General features: G+C 38.4%; 1 protein-coding gene across 1 annotated transcript in view; it reads left to right on the top strand.

Annotated features, from left to right (window-relative positions):
- Positions 1 to 21,362, top strand: part of TRPM6 (transient receptor potential cation channel subfamily M member 6) — a 73,093-nt gene that overhangs the window by 9,341 nt on the left and 42,390 nt on the right. The window contains exons 9-21 of the mRNA XM_032097106.1: positions 740 to 812; positions 927 to 1,027; positions 5,952 to 6,086; positions 6,606 to 6,659; positions 9,060 to 9,200; positions 10,497 to 10,631; positions 11,702 to 11,982; positions 13,032 to 13,260; positions 13,816 to 13,962; positions 14,579 to 14,713; positions 15,849 to 15,977; positions 18,583 to 18,834; positions 19,761 to 19,935. Coding sequence (XP_031952997.1) covers positions 740 to 812; positions 927 to 1,027; positions 5,952 to 6,086; positions 6,606 to 6,659; positions 9,060 to 9,200; positions 10,497 to 10,631; positions 11,702 to 11,982; positions 13,032 to 13,260; positions 13,816 to 13,962; positions 14,579 to 14,713; positions 15,849 to 15,977; positions 18,583 to 18,834; positions 19,761 to 19,935 — 1,987 coding nt within the window. The remainder of the gene's footprint in view (positions 1 to 739; positions 813 to 926; positions 1,028 to 5,951; positions 6,087 to 6,605; positions 6,660 to 9,059; positions 9,201 to 10,496; positions 10,632 to 11,701; positions 11,983 to 13,031; positions 13,261 to 13,815; positions 13,963 to 14,578; positions 14,714 to 15,848; positions 15,978 to 18,582; positions 18,835 to 19,760; positions 19,936 to 21,362) is intronic.

Raw genomic sequence — 21,362 nt, 5'->3', positions numbered from 1 at the left:
TATCAAATGCTTTACACAAGTCCAGGTAGATGGTATCAGTTGCTCTACCCTTATCCTCCAATGATGTAACCCTGCCACAGAAGACCACCAGATTTGTCAGGTGTGATTTGCACTTGAGTAAACCATATTGGGTGTCGCCAATCACATTCTTATTTTCCATGTGCCTTAGCAGAGTTTCCAGGAGGATCTGCTCCATGATTGTGCTGAACCTGATTGGCCAGTAGTTTCCCAGGTCTTTCCTTTAAGCCTTTTTAGAAATAGTAGTTATGTTTCCCTTTTTCCAGTTACTTTGCCTGTCTGTCACAACTTTTCAAATATGATGGAATACCAAATATATATGCAAGTAATGGTAATTGTACTAATGATCACTAAAATGGAAACTACCCAATACATTTTTAGCATTTTTTGTTTTACTTCAAGTGTCTCTTTTCTAGTTGAAAACTGAGTGAGTATCAACCATGTTGCATTTTTACATTTCTCAGGTTTAAAGGTTAATCAAAAGAAAATAGACTCATGTAGACTTGTGCAGTAGGTTTATTCCAATTTGCCTGGGATGCCATTGCATTAGAAACCAAAATAGTGCACTTTCTGTCTGAAACACAGGAGAGTTATGTCTGGACCCTTGCCATTGCTTGTGTTGAAATGTGTATGATTTAATCTACTACAGCCCGTACAAAGAAGAAATAACTACAGACTTCTCTGCCTCACCTCAAATAGTATACTTCTGCAATTCTAACAGATAACCGTATTTGATGCGGAGTCAGAAGATGAGCAGGACATTGATCTGGCAATTCTGACGGCACTCTTGAAAGGTATTGAAAAATACGACCTATATTTCCGACATATAGTCTCACTGACTTACCTCTTCAAAGTAAGCCAGTAACATAAATGTGTGAAAACTGATAGATCATTTACCTGCTTCCTAGGTACAAATATGTCTGCTTCAGATCAACTAGATTTGGCATTGGCCTGGAACCAGCTAGATATTGCCAAGAAACACATACTTGTTTATGGACAACACTGGAAGGTACTATTACCTGTTATTTCTCACCATATCTTTGCACTTTATTTTGATGACAAATTTTCCATTATTTGCATTTGTCAAGGTTTAATTAAGGAATGGTTTGATGATTGGACTTAGTCTTCTGTAATCTACTTTGATTTTGGAGGGGCATCATCCTTAAAATAGTGTAGTATTCAACTACACAGTGCATCAGATCACATTTAGTTTTCCAGAGAAGTGATGATATACAAAATTCCTGTTTAGCTGTGAGCTTTTCCAAGTAGTTTCGGTGGTACTTCTGGATATGTATTCTTCAAGCCTGTGTTGACAATCATTGGTGGTTAAGGATATTTCATTGTAGCCTAGAATAGTCTTTTATCCAAAGATATAAACCCTAAAGGGGTGTTGCATCTATTTTCCTAGCTCTAGACAGAAACACAGAAATCCCAGTGTAAATCACCAGGTAAAAAAAAGTAACATCATTATTTTAGATATTGTTTCTCAGGAATAGCTGCAATGAGGGAGTTATGATCCAATTATGAGAGATGAGTCTGCTCAAATCAAGGTGTAAATGAGACCATATGCAGAGTCAATAGTAGAGGTTTTTTATAACAGTAAATGTGAGGGACGGGGAGGGGGGAGAGAAAGAGAGTGAGAGAGAGGTTAAACAAAAGATACCACCACGTGGATTCCTGAAGTGTCCTGTTGGTCCTTCTTCACCCTGGTCTTCAGTGGTGAGGGCCCCTGAGTTGCTCTGCTGGAGGTACCACCTTTATACAGTCTAAGTCCCGGGTATTCATGGGGTGTGCTGTTCCCATATGGGAAATCCCATTCCCATAACTTGAGTTGGCATGTGGATAAACACTTGCTTCCTTTCGCAGTTTGCCACAGTGGAAATTTTTGTCCTGATGCTAACCAAACATTTACCTCCATTAGCCTTGGAATTAGGTCCTTCCCGCTGTGCCATCTGTGCTTATCTCAGGTTTTGTTACAGTGGCTTATCTTATGGGGACAGTGTTTTGAGATAGCCAACTGCATTCTTTAAGTCCTTACAGAAAGCAAGCCATTATTTAGACCTGCATTAGCTATATGTGTGTGAAAGAACATACAGTAGCAATTAAATCAATTCATTAATTTATTAATTAAATTTAAATTGCGGTTTTCAAGTTTTCAGAGGTAATCCAGTATTTAAGTATAACCCTCCCTAAGTGAGTTTTTTGTGTACATAAGAAGATTTTTATAGACGATAAATATAAAACTCTATGTGCCTCAACATGGTATTCCCATTTGTTATATGAGTTAATATTTTCTTCAAGAAATAATATCTCATGATCCCAGAAGCAGTTTTTAATTCTCTGCCAAGAATTGCAAGATTGATTTTTTTTCAGTCCCAAGTGTGCTTTCTTCTTTAAAATGTAAGTTCTGGAAAATGGTCAATTGTATATATATTTGAGTGGCCATAGCTGGTTGTTTGCCACAAGAGACCTGATTTTTTAATCACCAGCCCGTATTTTCCTGTGGTGCATAAGGCTGAATATCTGGAGGACTATGTCTGGGATGTCTACAACTGAACATCCATGAATTAAAGACAGGATATTAACGCAACCGGGGGTTTGTCACCACAAGCCCCGGCTGCCCTCGGGCAGAGGGGACGCAGCGTCGGCCTCCACAGCATCCTCACTGGACGGCTCAGTGGAATCGGCGTGGGATGGGTGCGTGTGCTGGCTCCTTCTCAGAGGAAGCACGTCGGGCAGCCGATGATCAGGCTGGCATTAGCCCGGAGGCAAAGAAGGCGGGAGGGGCTTCTGGTGTGAGTTCCAACAGGCTTATTTGCAGGAGGGTCCAGGGACCAGCGAAGCCCGGAGGAGACGCGGGCTAGCCCCTTTATGGGGGGGTGGAGTAAGGCAGGGAAAGGGAAAACAACCAATGGGGTACAAGCAGAGGGGAGGATACAATTTTTCAGAACAAATGGGGAAAACAGGGAGGCAGGAGTCACAAGAGGGAACCAATTAATAACTACAAAAGGGAGAACTTTCTGGAACAGGGGGAGGTAATTTAGGATTGGGAGCCACCCAGGGGGAGGTAACCTAGACCTCAAGTGATCTCGTCTGGTCTGCCTTCCGATCCACTGTCCTGGGTGGGGAAATCCACCCAGTGGATAGCCGGGGTTTGAGTGACATTTGATGGTTTCAGCCTGAGAGCAGGCTGATCCACCCCAACAGGATATTAGGAAAAATTTATTCAGAAAAGCATTGTCAACTGTTGAAACAGGCTGCTCAGGGATGTGTTGAGTCATCAACCATGGAACTACTTAAAAGACATGTAGATGTGGCACTTCGGGACAGAGTTTAGTGGTGGACTTGTAAGTATTAGGTTTGCTGATTGACTTGATGATCTAAAGATCTTTTCCAAATTAGGTGATTCTATGATTCTGTATGTGTGTGTAAATAATGAATAACATTTTCCTGATCCCCACCTCTTCAACACAGAAGGGTTTAGAGAGCTATTATGCAGTTCAGCCTCTTTGCTCCTGGCTTTTCCAAGGGGATTATCTGTTCAGCTTTTCCATATTTTTGACAATATTTCCTTCTGTTCTGTGTACTTGAATTTTCAGGTGTAAAAGTCATCTTTTGGAATAGGTAGATCAGCACTCAATATTCTCATTTAGATATTTAATGAAAAACTATTATTTTACAGATTGTTCTATGTTAATCTAAGGATAAATCCTAATAGGCTCTATGCCTTTTTAAAGTGATTTTAATTTGTATCCAGCTTATATTCATCATTACAGAAGATAGATCAGCTAGAACCTTTTTCTGACTGTCACTGTCGAAATTCTGGTAGAGTTCAGATTTCAGTCTACAAAGTAACTACCTTGCTTTCACTTATTCTACTGTATTTTAAAATGTTGTTATTATTGTACTTTTGTTATATTTGTCCTTACAAAGTTCTAACTGTATTGATATGCCATACTTTGACAACTTTTTTTTTTAACAATTGGCATATTTCATATCTACTGTCTTTGATGCTGCTGTTAAAGGGGCTGATTTCAGCTGTACTTCAGTTCTCTGGGAACTCTTAGGTGAATACCACATGGTCCTGACCATTTACCACTACCACTTTATGGATGGCTTCTATAATATTCTCTACTGACATTTCAATTTGACACAGTTCCTCAGATTTTTCTGCCATAAAGAACAACTTAATATAGGACTTTCCCAGCCTGTTCTGTAGTAAGCAGTGATGCAACAAATTAGGTTGCTATGTCTGCAATAGTCTTGAGTGTTTCTTTTATACCTTGGCCCAATAGATTCTCAGGCAGTCCCCCTACTCCCTTGCCTCTGCTTCTGAAACGTTTGAAAAAATTGATGTATCTGTTCACGTCTATTTCAGTACAATGTTCAGCACTATTTTGAATAAAAGCCTGTGGGTCAAATAAAAATTATGTTCTCCCCTTCAAGTAAGATTTAAAGACATCATAATAAACAAGCCTCACATCTCTTGCTGCTTCCCCAAGCAAAATTTAGGAAGACATACACTCCTGAATGTTTTTCTTTTCTAAGCAGGGAAAAAAAACCCCAAACCAACTATTTTTTTCTTGCACTGAAAAGAAAAAAAAAAAAAAAAAAAACCAAAGAAAATGTACAAGGATGGTTTTAAAGTTTGCCTTTGACTTTTAGTTGCTTTCTTAATTAAAGTGAAGCAACCCTCTGACTGTCAGATTCTGCCGGACCTGCAGCTGTCAGAGGCTACAGCTTCTGCAGTGTTACTGTGGTTGTGTGTTCAAATTTTGAGTTACATATCTAAGGAGCAGTTTTGAGGGGATTGTCTGTGAAGTCTTATAATATTTCTGTCTATTTAAGTGTTTCAAGGCAACATGCACAATTTTCTACATATTGTGGCCATTTCTTTTTCTAACTCTAGTCTTAGAAGTTCAGAAGGTAAAGGTTATAACCATCTGTGACTATGTTTCTGCTTAAGTGTCAACTCCATCTCAAACAGACTTCATACCAAAGAATACCATTCTAATAGTTATCAAAGAGCTGCTAACCTCATCAGACACACTGCCAGCTCAAGGACTGTTAGAAGAAATTTAATACAGGAATGGCCAGTCACTCTCAGATATTTCTGGAAGAAAACCCAGTGATTCAGGATGAGTGCATAAGTTTTCTTTTTTACATGTAAGAATTCTGTAACATTTATTGGTCATCTTTTAACATAATTTCTGTCAAACCTCTATATATACATGGAATGCGCTATTTCCAAGTTAGCACTAGCACCTGCCCCTTAATGTGCCAGCCTCCTCATTCTGCTCACCCCACTGCATTTCCTGGGCATATGTGCCCTGTAAAAAAAGTTTATATGGATTTATATGAACCTCATATGTCTAACTCCTTTGCCATTTTGCATGCATAAGCCCTGTTAAGCTCTGTTCAAATGCCATGAGTAGAGTGCCTTCACCGTTTGGACGCTTCTTGTAGTTAGGCTTCGTGTTTCTTTGAGAGAGTTTATTCTAACACTCGTACTCTCTCATATTTGAAAAAAGGTTTGCTTTAAAGAACCTGCAGTTCTGTAGAGACTTCTCTATAGTACTTTGAAATAGCTTTTGTCATGTGTCAATAAAAAACCCCCACTTTCCTCTGTGCCCTGCATTATCATATGTTGTCTTCTGAAGTGAATTAGAGAGTAGAGAAAGCATTATCAGAGTTTGTTTGTAAAGTTACATTTGTAGAGGTATGTAGATGTTGGATTTATGGAAACTGTTTTTCTTTCCCTCTGTTGGCTTTTTACACAGATGTTTTGTCCAGCATATTTTTCTTTTGTACTTGCACTTTAAGTATACACAGAGACAAGTCATTGTGGTGGAGAGATTACTAGCTCCAGGAAAGTTTTATTTATTTCTAAAAGTAACGTTCTAATGTTTTCCATCAACTTGGTCCATCTGGAGGTTGGTGCCTTGGAACAGGCAATGCTGAATGCTTTAGTCATGGATCGTGTGGATTTTGTGAAACTATTAATAGAACACGGAGTGAACATGCACCGTTTTCTTACCATATCTCATTTGGAAGAACTCTACAATACAGTGAGTATTTAAAATTCCAGTGTACAACTTTAGATATGAAAGCCTGGAAACAATACTGTTTTGCTTAAGAGATCTGATGGTTAGGTCACATTTGTATGAAGGATTTTTGAAAAAAACCAAAAAGAAATAAATGGGTTTGGTTGTTTTTGATGGTAGTGTGGGGGTTTGGGAATGGTGTGCAAGGCTGTTATTTTTGATTCACTGTCATGAACCAGACTGAGTACTCATTGGAAGCTGACGAGGAGTATGTTCAGATTTTAATCTGGTATGTAATATATGCTTACCTTGCTGAAAATGGTATGTTGTTTAGACCAAAGCTATACCAGTTTCAGATTTAAGATAGTAGAGGTGTTGCAGATTGCTGTTGAAATATTTTTGAAAAGATTTGTGAGTAGAGTGGGGAGAGTTTGAATCACAGTAGTTTATTCTGTAGATATTTTCAGCTGCTTTCTTATAATGTATTGATTTTCTAGTGTAGAGTGACATGTTTGTTTACTGTGTTTTCTGTTCCCACCACAGAAACAAGGACCATCAAATCTCCTTTTATACCATCTAGTTCGAGATGTGAAACAGGTAATAGACATAGTGAAGGCTGGGGACAAAAACACTAGATTAGAACTTCAGTGTCCACTGGCAAGCTGATATTAGATAATACAGGGAAATCTTAGTAATGGAATTGATGGCTTCATTATTACAGTCCTATATCTGCTAAATGGTTTCATCTTAATTCCACTGACCCCCTAAGCAATTAACCAACATATTGCTGCTGAGGCTCCCAAGGGTCCCATACCTTAATTTCAAAGCCAAGCAGTTCGTGTAGATCAGACTCTCTTTCTCACATTACTAAATTGACGTTTTGAAGTGATTGTACAAAAGACTTAATGAATTAGTGCAGTAATTATGCTCATTGCTTTAAGGTTGTCTACTTTTCCCCCAAAGTTAAAGAAGTCATTCCTTGTTAGAGCAGTAACAAAAAGATACTGTGACAAGAGATAATATTTTGATGTTCTGCATTGCCTAGGACAACAGAAGGTGGCAGTGGATGACTACTGCATGGGGCACTGGTTCCATTAGAAATTTAATAGCAGCCTTGTTATTTATTGTTATTATTGTTATTATCATTAGTTTATTTCACAGTTCTGTTGTCTATTGTACCTGAATAAGGTACATGGCTAAGCACTGCTTAGCCAGGAAGGGATGAGCTGTTCTTTATGCATCTAGACTTCAACAAAGGAGATTCCTAGATCCAAATCTAGACTAACTGGCTAATTATTTCCAGGGTGTGATTGCTAAGATAAAATGAAATGGTAAGTCTGACTGTTTGCAGGGTTCTGTCGGATTTGTGGTATGATTTTGTTGTTGTGGGTGACTTTCATGTCAATCCTGTTTACGGTTCTTTAGATAGATGTAAGGTATCCTGGTCTCCATAACAAACCATTTTCTGTGTTTTTCCACACTGATTAATATATTCAAGATCTAATCTATGTTATAAATCTGGAAGATCTATGTATTGAAACATCTAAATCTTGAAAAAACAGCGAGCTTTTCCAGGCTGAGAAACCTCTCTTCTTCACTGAAGTGATTGATATGACCCCTTCCCTAAAATCCATCTATATATGGCTCTATATATCTCAGGACACTTTGGGAAAACCCAGTAAGTGATCTATAGAGAAGCTTTTGGCACTTGATATACAGTAATGGCATTAGTATAAAAAATGTCTGCACAATTTCAAGACTTTCTATGCCATTGTGTAAGCTAAACTTGGGACCTGTAAACAGGTCTAAATGCTGAAAAGCCTTTTTCACCTGAGCTTCTGTAAGTGAAAATAAGTGCTCTGTGCTTCTGTTGTGCAGTTGCAGTCTGATTAAAAATGGTGACACTGTAGTTGGGACAGTCAGCAGAGCAATGTGACCATGAATTACAGAATATTTTCTTCATTAGTGTGGCCAGCTTTGGTGCTGCTACTTTTGAAGAAACATACATTGCAGTCTGCTCTGATGACATAAAAGATGGGGATAGTGCAGAGAAGTATCTACAAGCGCAGGTAGTCAGAAATAGTTGCCTAACTCTCAATGACAGACCTGATAAACTATTTTGAGATGTGCTTTTGCCCCAGAGTGCTCAGCATGTTGATGCCTTCTGTAACCTGGGGCTGAGTGGCCCTAGCTGAGTGTACTGAGGCTTGCTACTGGAGTCTATTGAAAAAACACCCTCAGTCCAATGGAGTAAAAGACTTTTCACAGTCTGAAAGGCATACGCTGCTAGGAATACATAACATCTCTCATCCCATTCATATGCAGGCCACTTTTTCATTTCAAGGAGTTGTAGTTTAAGGTTTTACCAATAATTTTTAAAATCTGCATGGAATGTAATTTGTTCTTCAGAGAATTTGTCACAAACCTTGGGTCTTGGAAGGACAGTGGAGGTAAGATGGGCAATGGTGCTTTAAACAGAAGTGGTGAGAGACTCAGAAGGTAGAGCTAGTGCCTGTACTACTGTTCTCCTAGTTGGCAAGACAGCCTTGAGCCTCAGCAAGATATTTCCAGTCTCTAGGAATTACTCTGCAACATTAAATACATGCTTCATCTACTTCTTCAATTTGAATTAATCAAAGTACTTAATCATACCATGCTAGTTTTCTCTTGTTATGAGAAGGTTTTTATCAGTACCTCTGCTGTTGGTGCTTATCCTGAAGAATTGTTATCCTCACTGTTGGATGCAGCTGATCTTGTGAACATTGCAATGTATGTCCCTATGCAATGTGGGTACAGTGAACAGCAGACATCACTTTTCCCTCTTTCTGAGGGGAGTTCCATATGTGTAATGAATGTGCACATATGAATGAATGTGAACGATGCAGGAGCTCTCAGTTGCACATTTTTCCAGTTTTCCCTTACAATAGGAGAGCTGTGACGTGGTTGAATGTTGCATATAACAGCATCATGAAATGTTTGTGACATGTGGTGTTTCAGAACGGCCTTTCTTTGGATTACAAGATATCACTCATTGACATTGGACTAGTGATAGAGTACCTCCTTGGTGAAGCTTATCGGAGCAGCTACACAAGGAAGAATTTCCGAATTCTCTACAATGATCTCTACAGAAAACACAAGGTAGCTTCTTCCAAATCACTGGTCACCAAGAAAAGTCAAAATGCGACACCTGAAAATAGCTCAGGTTGTCATCATGGTTTGTCTGAAGAGCATCATTTAAATGTATGCCATGCGTGTCTGAGAACTGTGGAGAGGTTGTAAATAAAAGACAAAAATCCTCAAGACTAGTGATTGTTAAATTATTTATTATTTCAGTAAATTTACCTTCGTTTGCAATGTCTGGGTTGTGCTTTGTCTATCATCCATCAGTAAGGAATGATGAGATCATGCCAACCACCGTTTTCCCTTTTTTGAAACAGTTACATTTCCATTCTTGCAGCTTGAACCACAGCATGGAAATACTGAATTCCACTGAATTAGACCTAGGGCATGTCAGCATTCTCCCTGGTGGTTTTCCAAAATCAGCAAATTAAAAGCAGCCTAAACTTCTCAATAAATTAGCTGAATGTCATTCCCAACATCACAGAAGGAGAAAATTTACTGCATAAGAATGATCCCCAGTTTTTGGAGTAGAACTGGACTTTGAAATACTTCCATATGTTTAAAAACAAACAACAAAACCCTCTCAACCCCATGAACTCTTTCTATGACTAAGAGAAGAACCTCATAATGATCAGGGAAAATGAGAAGAAACAATGAGACCTATGAGTCGGAGTGAATATAAACACAGAGACAGAGCTTCCTGTGTGTCACTAGTTTTTAACACGATGCTTAAAAAAGATGTGAGCAATTTTAACACCTTTCGCTCTTTCCTAATGAAGTATGACCTTGACAGGGATAGGTGAAACCACATAATCTTATAACAAGAAATTGCTGGGAAGAGCATTACTGATTCAGATGCTAATATTCTTCCCTCTTAGCCAACACTGAACAAAATTTACAGAGATTTTACATGTGCCATCCTTCAGAGGAAGTTGTAAGCAAAATGTTCAGAGATTTCTGTCTTTCAAACAGCTTATGGCACATTTGATAAAGGGCAGCTCTCAGAAGAGCTTCCAGACTGGGTGATTCCAGCTGTTGCAACTCTGTTGTTGCAATTCGTGGATGCTATGTGGAAAATCAGTATTTTGAATTCAGAGACTCAGAAAAATGTATTTTTCTTTAACTGATATGTGAAACAGGCCATTTTTTTCCTTGATGGTATAAGTTCCAGTGGCAGTTATGGTGATTGTTGAGTCACTAGTTTTTGAATAACATCAGTTTCTACATGCACTATTAGAGTCATCAAGTACCAGCAAACTTTATTTCTAATTTGCATTTCTCTCCTCATGTTTTATGGTTTGCCTTTGGATCTAGAGAGTGGTGTCCAGCTTGCCTCAAAGCCTGTCTCATTCCTTTCATCATAGTAATCAGATGGATAGTGGAATGGGATCTACCGAAAGTACTTTGCATTCTCAGTTCTTCAGAACTGCACAGCCTTACAAATACAAGGTAATATTGCTTATTCTAGACTTTGCTTAGGATATATGATGCTGATAATTATTTTACTGACAAATTTTAGACATGTTGGTCAGGCTCCTTGTTTTCATAATTCAACTTAAATTGCAGTGGAAACAAGGCTTTACTGCTCACTGCTCATGAAGTACAAGTCTTGCAATTTTAATGGTGAAATCAAGCTCAGACTCCTATGATAGTTTTTTAACTTCCATCCATTAGTTGCTAAGGGCTTCAATTTACTGGAATGTAGTATCACCAAATTTCTGATTATCAGGCATGTGTGAAAACTCTTCTGATTTGGAAGAAATATGGGAGTTCTCTGACTCTCCTAATGCTTTGTCATGATTGTTTATTAAAGTGCTAGACTAAGCTTGTTAAGAAGAGGTACTTCTCAAATATTTGGAAATGGGGACAGTATTTTCTTTCAAAGAAAGAATGACAAAACAGCAAAGATTGGCATTCATTCATATCTATCTTATTTATCTATCTTTCTATCTGTCTGACAAAACATAAAGTAGAATAAATTTAAATGGCTGTGTTGGAATTAGAGCAAAAATGAACCCGTTATAGCACTGACACTTCCTCACTTATATCAGTAAGATTTTTTTTCCTGTAACTTTCACTGAGAAATATACAGATATGAATGTATAGCAAGTTTACATTACAAGTGTGACAGACAGTAAAAATAGTCTTTAAGTACCTAAGGTGTATATTTCAGTCTACTGTTTGCTTTCTCTTCTGTCATGACACATATAAAAAGGAGAGTAAAAGCAGGTTCTTGGTATCGTGGGGTTTGGAGACTGCCCAACACTATGGAAAGGGAAGTTACAAAAGGCATGGATGCAGAGTAAGGCGTATTTTTCCTTTGTTAATGTTACCGTCTTCTCAGCATTGGTAATGTGAACATGATCCTAGCTGTGGTTTATGACTTTGCTAAGCCATGACATTCTCAAAGGTATGTAGCTATAGTTTGCTACTTTCAATTCAGATTTGCATGGTATTTTATTTTCATGAATCTGAACCTCAACCATTCACTGAGATTTTTTTTTTTAACAAATTGATAGGAAAGATCCAGTGCTTTCCCAAAGTATAAGAAGAAATCAAAAGAAGATATAAACTACACAGAGAATTATGAGTCAACTGGCTTCATCTACCCCTATAATGACCTTCTGGTTTGGGCAGTATTAATGAAAAGACAGAAGATGGCAATGTTCTTCTGGCAGCATGGAGAGGAAGCCATGGTCAAAGCTGTTGTGGCTTGTAAACTCTACAGAGCAATGGCACATGAGGCTAAACAGAGCAACATGGTGGATGACACTTCAGAAGAACTCAAGAAGTATTCAAAGTATGAGTTCTCCCTTCATTTCAATTAAAGTTCTCTGGTGCTGAGAATGCTTAGATACTGCCCTAATCCGCTAAGAGTTAGTAAAGTTAATGATGCAATGGATTATGGAATATAAAAAAAATACTTTCAGATACTCACTATTGATATTATATAATGGATCTATGTGTAGTGTGGTAGAGAGTTAAATGAAAGCTATTTGCATATTACCTAGATGCATATTTGAAAATATAGGTGAGTAATGTATAGCTCATTTTCTGCTAAATGGTCAAGTGAAAGGCTGAAATTTCCCTTGCAGCTTCTCCTCCAGTTCAATTTGTTAAAAAGCCATATGGCAGATAGGCGTTGGACTGTTCAAATCTGTAACAAGTAGTAATGAGCAAACCAAAATCAGTGCTTAAATCCTGCTCTGTGTAAGACTAAGTGGAAAGTGAAATACCTGATTGAAAGAAAAGGGAAGTAGACCAAGAATTTTCTTTGAGTTTGTTATTTCCCATTAGTGTTTTCTGGTAGTTTTTCTTGTTAGTAATATATTCTCTGTTTTGTAGATTTCATGCTTAAGATTCAGGAACAATAAAATGTACTTTGTTCTTTTGTATGCAGCTCAAAATCTTAATTTGAATGAGGGTATGTACCTTCTTTGAAGAGTCTTCTCTGCAGAGATGTTTTAAAGTCAGTACAAAAGAAGAAACTTTCACAACTGGCTGTAATGCTTGCCCACAGTGGTGATGAATCTATTATTGAAGCAAATACAAAGAACTTTGTGGGGTCCATTTCAATCATGGAGTGAGACTAAGATAAAACAAATAAAAAATGACAAAACAGTATGGCCGTAAACATTGTGATTAGGACTAAATAGTTAAGTTTACACCCCAAATTATTTTTCACTAGGTATATTAATAAAGCAATGAGAAATACGGGAGAAGGCATGCTTACTAAGATTGATAGCTGAAATTTAGTTACCAAAGTATTCACAGTAACCTCTTTTCAGCAGTAATTCTGAGTTTGTACTGATCCCCGTTATATTGACTGTTAATTCCTTTCTGCTTTAGGGAATTTGGGCAGCTTGCCTTAGATGTGCTGGACAAAGCATTCAAACAAAATGAGCAGATGGCCATGAAGTTGCTGACCTATGAACTGAAAAACTGGAGCAACTCAACTTGCTTGAAGCTGGCAGTGTCTGTGGGGCTGCGGCCGTTCGTGTCCCACACGTGCACACAGATGCTGCTGACCGACATGTGGATGGGGCGCCTCAAGATGCGAAAGAACTCCTGGTTTAAGGTACCATCAATCTAGTTTTTTCTGAGCATTTAAGCACTCTTTTTGGTTATGAGCATGGGTAATGTATCTTCAGACAGCTGGGCTTAAGCATGTGTTGGAATGTGCACATCTGGGAAACAAAAGCAAGGGAGGGAAGGAAAAGGGTACTTGCTTCTGTTTTATTTCTTTGTAAAAGCATCTGTGGGATGACATTAGGAGGAAGGATTTTTTTTGTTGCTCTTTCCATTCTCTCAGCACTTTTCAGTCCTTGCTCACCTGCTTTTGCTTCCTGACATTGCCTGTTCCCTGGCAGAACTGCTGGGGGAAGGGTGCTTTCCAGACACAGGGAGCAGTATTGAAGGCATCCCCAGATACCATGACACAAAGCCACAAATCAGCCAAGAGCAACACACTTCTTCAGAGGCTGTCAGACTGTGATACAAAGTCCCAGCACCAATGACTCCTTCCCCAGCCAGTGGAATTGCACTGGCCTTGTGCTGGCACCAGGCATGGCGGACTGTGGCCACAGGTCTATGCTATCACTGCTTAATTTATCTTAATTGATCTCTCTTTTAGGTCATTATGAGTATTCTCCTGCCTCCCACCATCCTGATGCTGGAGTTTAAAAGCAAGGCAGAAATGTCTCATGTGCCTCAGTCTCAGGACTTCCACCAGTTATGGTATCATGGAGAACAGAGCCCAGTCAGCTCTAAAGAGACATTGGTTAGTCTGTGATGATCAGTCATTTGTGTGTCAGAGTCTGTTTGTTCACCACAGTGCAGTTCTGAGGAATGAGAAGATGGTGGAATGAAGTGACTGGAGCCCAGTTTTCAAGAAGTATGGGTTAGGTTCCTAGTTTGGATATGGACTCAAGTGAACTTGGTACAAGTCACTTCATCTGTCCTGGATGTTACTTCTGTACTGACCATAATGAGAAAATCCTTCCCAAACTCACACTTATTGCTAATGCAGGAAGGGAGCAGTCCCACCTGAGGCAGATAAGAAAAGTGCTTATGTACGTTCTGCTTAACATTAACTTTTGATTTTATTGATTAGTCTTTAGCAAAAGTCCAGGCTACTGGTTTTCCTTAAATACTCTTGTACAAAGTACTACAGAAAAATATACAGAGAGTGTAGCTGTGCCATATAGAGCATCTTTCACATAATGCATGTTAATTATTGCAAATGAGGTGGCTGTAACCAGACAAAAGCAAGCTACAGTAATGGTTTGTGTATTCAGAACAAAGTTTAGACATTTGTGTCTGTCCTCCCTCTGAAATAACACTACCTTTGCAATTATAGACCATTGTTTCTTTTTAAATGTTGTTTTCTTTTAAAGAAGGGCTATGATGTGGAAAAGGGTGTTCAGAAGTCTGATGAAAGCCAAGTAGACGGTGCACAAGGAAACCTGCCTGGAACTAGAAAAATCTATGAGTTCTACAATGCACCAATTGTCAAGTTCTGGTTTCACACGGTTAGTCATCATTCTAGAACTTGAATTGACAAACCCCTCTTTTGATCCTTCAAATGCCACTTAATCCTGCTTTTACTTTTTCTAGCATGGATTTACAATCACTTCGTGGTGGGTGTAGATGGGAAGCTATTTGAATATTTCTCTGACAATTAAGTATAAAGATTGTCTGCTAAAATCATGCAGCTGAACTAAAACAAAACCCAAACCCAAAAGCCCAGAAAAACAATTATAAGGAACTAAAGAAAAACTGAAGCACAGGTTTTTACAGTGGTCAGTTGCAAAGGTTGAGATAGATTTGAAGGTGGCCTTACGTACCTTTAATACTTCACTGTTATTCATATTCCTTTCTTTAAGAACTATCCTTGGAAGAGCGAATATTCATCTATAGGAGATAATTTTCTAAAGGAAATGTGCATTTAATAAATCAGTTTTAGTAACCCTGTATCAGTAGAGCTCAGGATGCTTAAGTTCAGGCTGCTCGTTAGGTCAGATCACCATGTATATAAACTTTTACTCTTTTAGATGTGTGTGTTTAAGTGATTTATAGGTTGTAATCTATTATGTCAGATACATTTACAGCATGTTCTTGTACCTCTAAAATATGTGTTTTGCACCTGATATCATTCTTGTGTTTTGGAAGGCACTGATTAACCAGAAGTGGCTTATATAACTTTGAGAATTGTTACTTGTTCCTACAGAAGGCTGGGATAAAAGCATAAGACTACCCTTGCATTTGAGGAATGGTGTGCAGATCACAGAACAGAATCACAGAATAGTTAGTGTTGGAAGGGACCTCTGGAGACCATCTAGTCCAACATCCAACATAAAATAGTCTGACTCTTACATGGGATGGGGCCTCGGTGGACATGTGCTGCAATTGTTCGTCTTCTGCTTCTACCTATTTTTTCAGCACTAAAGTACCAATTTCCAGTGATATTTAGAGACATCCCCATTAAAAAAAAGGCAAAACAAAATAAAAAAAACATTTAGAGAACTGGAATAAAGGTTTTGGGCTCAAAAATGTGGCAGTGTCCCAGTAATTTGAGTACCTATAGTGAGGCCAGTCACCTGTTATGTTAGCAGAAATTTGCTTGGGGTTTTTGTGCATATGGATTGTATACAGTGTGTTTTGCAGATATCCTACTTGGCATTCCTCATGCTCTTTACTTACACTGTGTTGGTGAAGATGGAACCAAGGCCAAGTGTGCAAGAGTGGCTTGTTATCATTTATATTTTCACTACTGCTATTGAAAAAGTCAGGGAGGTAAGTTTTTGCATTCACACTTCTCATATGTACTATAAGCCAGGGAATACCTGTCTGAAGAATGCTAAAGCCTGCATTATTTTTATAGAGAATTAAACAGGGAATTTATTTATTGGAAGTCTTTTTTTAGAAGACCAGCTCTTGGGCCTTGAAAATGCATCTACTTTTCTGTGTAGAGAGGGGTGGTAATGTGTAGGTCACTGTTCCAGTTTGGCCAAATTTAGAAATATATCCTCTGAGAGAAGGCACAACCACCCCTCCCCCACCAGGTTCGGGAAAAATAAATTTTCCTCGAAGGAGAGTGAAGGCGATAAAACTATTTATTTAACAAACACACGGGAAAGGAAAAGAATGCTAAATAATAAAATCTTTCACTGTGGAGGAAAAACCTGGGAAAGCGTTAGAGTCCTCCTTTGGTCTTTTTGGAGCTGGGGCTTGGCCCAGGCCCAGGCCCTCTGTGCTCGGTTGAAAGTCCTCCCGATGTGTTCTGATGTTAAAGCAATCAGGCAGTCCAGCAGAAAAGGGAGAAAATCCGGAATCCCAGGAAGGAAAAATTCAACTCTCAGTCTCTCTCCAGAGAAAAAAGCAGCTGAACCACTGGCCAAAAATAAAACTGTCCTGGGCGCAGCAAGCCGGGTGCTTCCTCCCTCCCCTGCCACAGCTGGGAAACAAACTGCTATCTGTGTGTGACCTTGAGCAAGCTGCAAACTGCTTTGAAAAAGTTTTGCTCAGTTTTTTCCTTCCCCCTCTCAGGCTCAGTTTAGAGGCATAGAAAGGCACAGAAATTAATTTCTGGGCATAGGGCAGCGATATGGGATACACATCATAAGATCACCCCAAGACACTTTAGAGTGACTGCTGAATTGAGATTTGGAACCTTGATGTAGGCACCTGGTCCTTTATTTTCTTGAGTGGGCCAATAGACTTCTAGTAATAAAATTTGTCTTTAGATATTTAATCTGAGCGAGAACTTGTTATGAAATAAGAGGTATTTTGCACAGAACAATCTATGGCTCTCCCTCAGGTCCAACCAGGCTTCTGTAAATGAACTTGGAAAAAATCCACAATCAGCTTTTAATGCTGGATTTATGGAGCACAGAAAAATGATATTCCAATCAAAATTAATTGCAATTATTTGCAGTTGATTAGACCCAAGCTTCTGAACACCACTTGCACTCCAAACCTGAGTCTGGGGACAAATGCAGCTATGAATTTCCCCAATTATTGTATCTGCTCTGACATACCTTCACTGTAGAATCAGCACATAATAGACAATAGTAATGTGAATTTTCTTTTGTATGACTTTTGAAATGCTGTACTTTCAGACGAATAAAGCCAGCCACAGTTCTGAGCAAAGGATGCTGTAAATACAGATCACTCAGAAGACTGTGAAATCAGAGAGGTGAAGCATTTCAAGTGACAGTAAAGATACTGGGAATATATCAAAGCTTGGGTGAACTTGCAAGTTCTGTGTCAGCATGAGATAGGACTGAAAAAATCTACACCAGGATTCCCTGAGAAAAATGTTAAATGTAGAAGAGCAAGCACTTTGGAAGTCGCTGTTGTGCTCTTGCATCATCTTGATGGTGGGACAGTAGAAACAACAGCTCTTCTTTCTGTCATCATTGGCTGGACACTTTGGAATTTATGTCTCCTACTTGATTTTCTTTATCCACATTCTAATTTTGGTCTGTTGGCAAAGACTTTGTAGGACGCTCTGTCTCAGCCATGTAGTTGCTTAACTGCCAAGGGCCTTGTTACATATAACTGCAAACCTCTTTCTCTAGATTGTATCAAATAATTGTTAAAGCCTGAGGCCCTGCAACTCATGTAGTTAGTCTAGATCACTTGTTTACATTAGTGTGTTCATATGCATAAATTCTTGCAAGATCAGGGCATAACATTTCAAAATCTCTCCTTTGCTTGGTGCTTATCAGTGTGATCTTACATAGCACTGCATAATTGGCCTCACTTGTGGCAATATGCAAAGGTTTTATTTGCCTCCTCCCGAGGATTCCACTTCACACGCTTGCTCAGTGAAGCTTAAAACCCCTTTGGGGCACCTCACAGTTCAAGGAGTAAACATTTCATTCTTTACCTTGCTAGTTGCCAGCACTCCTTTGTTTAATGTGTCCTTGGCAGAATACAAGGATCTTTCTTTATATTTTTGGTCTGAAATAAAAGACATTAGTTATTTTCCCATCGGCAAGGTTAGGCTGGTACTTTCCATGACTTAGGGGTTAATGAAAAGGCCACTGCAGGTCACGACCGTGTGCATAACAATTCTTTACTGGCTGCTCTCTTCTGCTGAGCTATGTGCCCTTTAGTGAATGGATTCAGGTTCAGAATCCATTTTTTCTTCAGGAGGAGCTATCCCATTTGATGTAGCATAGTTGAGCAATATGACACAATAGATTAAGTAAAAACCTCAATTGATGGTGAACGGCAGTAAGCAGTAAATGGGTCTAAGAAAAAAGAAAAAAACAGAAGGGGGGGAAATGATACATTCCCAAATATCATGAAATAATTCAGACTGAAAAGGTAAAATAATGTATATGTGATTTTAATGGCATTTCTTTGTGGTTTTTTTCTACATTCTACCCAGGTATTTATCTCAGAACCTGGAAAATTCCGCCAAAAAGTGAAGGTGTGGATTTATGAATATTGGAATTTTACTGATTCTGTAGCTATCATCCTGTTTATGATTGGTTTTGGTTTGCGCTGGTCCAACCCCCCTGTTCAAACTGCAGGGAGGCTCCTTTACTGCTTGGATATTATATTTTGGTACACTCGGCTCCTTGATCTTTTTGCTGTGAATCAGCATGCTGGCCCATACCTGACAATGATTGGGAAAATGGTAAGTACTGTGCTTTGGAGCAATATTTCTGTAGTTAAGGCATCTACCTTCAGGAGTATGTAAAGCTCAGAAGTGACAGAAAAGGAGAAGTCATCTAATAATTCACAGTGAATGTATTGCTTGAAAATGCCATGATTTTGTTTTCTTTGTGAGTTGACCATAATCAGATTACACTTTAATTTATTAATTACATGAATTTATTCAAAAAAGCCATTTTCACTTCATTCCTTAGAGAAGGGTTGCATTTGAGTTAATTTGCTGATCCAGCTTGGTAACAGGGAAAAGAAAAGTCACTGCCTCTTGGAAATGGGCTCACTATGATAGATTATTCCCCTAACTCTTGGAAACTGTTTCAGTATTATTTTACTTTTTGATTCAAATATTTATATCCCAGTTTATCTGGCAAAATATCTGTGAAATCAAAGTTAATTTTGTTTCTCTTTTGCTATAAGAACTGCTGCTGAACTACTGTCTAGTCTTAGTGAAGATTCCTATTGTAATTTGCCTTGGTTACTGGGAGCTCTCTTCTTAATACATTTATATTCTGTCTTTCATGGCAATTGTTTAGGAGGCAAAATAATTTTCACTGCTGTTCCTTGCTCTTGGTTTGAAAGAAGCTCCACTGAGCAAAATTGCCATTGTAAGGTCTCTGCATTTTTTATGCCTTGCTTAAGATCTAAGAGAAACATGTGAAGCAAGTAGGACTTGTGGCTTTTTTGGTCTAGGATGATTTTAACATCTATAAAATGCTCATGTAGTCCAGGTACATAAATAAAATATTTTTATTTCCTCCAGCATATTAGATTATTACCCCTGATTTTATATTCTGATTTGCAAAAACAGGGATTGATACTCTTCCCTAAAGTGAATGTCTCCTTTACATGTAGTTAGCACAACTAATTCTTTTACACAAATATGTCTTCCAGACAGGAAACATGTTCTATATTGTGGTCATGATGGCCATAGTCCTGCTGAGTTTTGGGGTGTCACGAAAGGCAATTCTTTCACCAGAGGAGCCTCCCTCCTGGACACTGGCACGAGATATTGTATTTCAGCCCTACTGGATGATGTTTGGTGAGGTCTATGCTGGAGAAATAGATGGTAGGTAATTTTCAGAATATAGCTTGGCAGCTTAAATATGTGCAGAAACATATTTGGCCTACTTTGCTCTACTTGAGTTTTGACTGCCTACTGAGTCTGTTCTTTCTCAAACAATTCTGATACCAGTATATGTGTGTCCATAATGAGTAATACTGCATGAATGAAGTTGAAAATACGAGTTTCTTTGTTAAAAATAAAGATTAAGCTCTAAAGCCTTCAAATTTAGTGTTTCACATTAAGTATACTGCAAATATCAGGGCAAAGCACATAGGAGCTAATGCTAAGCTACTTCCTTTATTTCACTGGCAGGTCAGGGGATCTGCCAGTGAAATAAATTTCCAGTTAAGTGAATCCAAAGCTGCTGATCTCTTGGGGAAAAAACTATAAAGTTGCCTTTAAGGAGGAAAAAATAAAGGAGAAAAAGAAAGGGAGAAATAAGTTACCTGGCTCCATTCTTAAACAGATAAAAAATGAGCACATAGGAGAAATAGAACCAATCAACGTAAAGAGGAAAAATCATGTATCTTGATTATGGCTTTAACCTTGGAACCAGGCACTCCAGAGGTATTTAAGCATTATGGATGTAAGATACACTCATGCTACTGACTGAAGGTATAAGTAAAACACTTTTCCCTAAAATGGAGAAGTAGGTATGCAAACAGAAATAGATATTTAAGGTACATAGTTCAGCATAGACCCAATTCATTAAAATAATTTAAGATGTTGCATCCATTATCACTGCTGAAACAGTCACATGTATTTTGGTTATATAAGTCAAAATTCTTTTAATGAAAGCACACTGTAAAGTTTCCCAGTTTAATTCGTTTAATCACCTAATAATTCTAAACCTTTAGAAATTTGACGCTTCCCAAATAAAGCTATGATTTCTCTAGTGACTCTTTATCCGGCAGAATATGTCCTGAATTTAGGACTTCTGTTTTTTAAGTGTGTTTTAAAATTTCCTCGAAAGAGTTAAAATTGATTAGAAATTTAAAAGATTGAAAAGTTTTTATTTTGACAATTTAAAAACATCAAAAGGGATCCCTTCATTTCCATTATTTGTTGCTTTATGTCACAAATGTTCATAGCCATATATCCTTTTGATTTAATGTGATTTTAAGTTGTGTGTGTAGCTCTACACTCCAGTACTGGTAAAGCAGCCTTTGAGCTGTACCTTTTTCACAGTGGAGTCTGTGATGCTCCTATTTAAGGATCAAAGATTTGGATTTCAGCTGACCTGAGTGTGTGCCATTTCCCAAATACATTTCAGCTGCATCATATTTCCCCTTAACAACAAGTGGAATGACTGGCGTAAGAACTAATATGTATGAAGTGATGTCTGCAGCTTCTCAACAGTGGTGACTAGGGTGGCAGTAGCATGAAGAGGTCTCAGCTCTCCTTTAGGTAGAGGTTGACCTTTAATTTGA

This window comes from Corvus moneduloides, chromosome Z, assembly GCF_009650955.1.
Source record: "Corvus moneduloides isolate bCorMon1 chromosome Z, bCorMon1.pri, whole genome shotgun sequence".
Classification (NCBI taxonomy): domain Eukaryota; kingdom Metazoa; phylum Chordata; class Aves; order Passeriformes; family Corvidae; genus Corvus; species Corvus moneduloides.
Note: the sequence above shows the minus strand (reverse complement) of the source record. Positions and strands in the feature narration are given on the sequence as shown.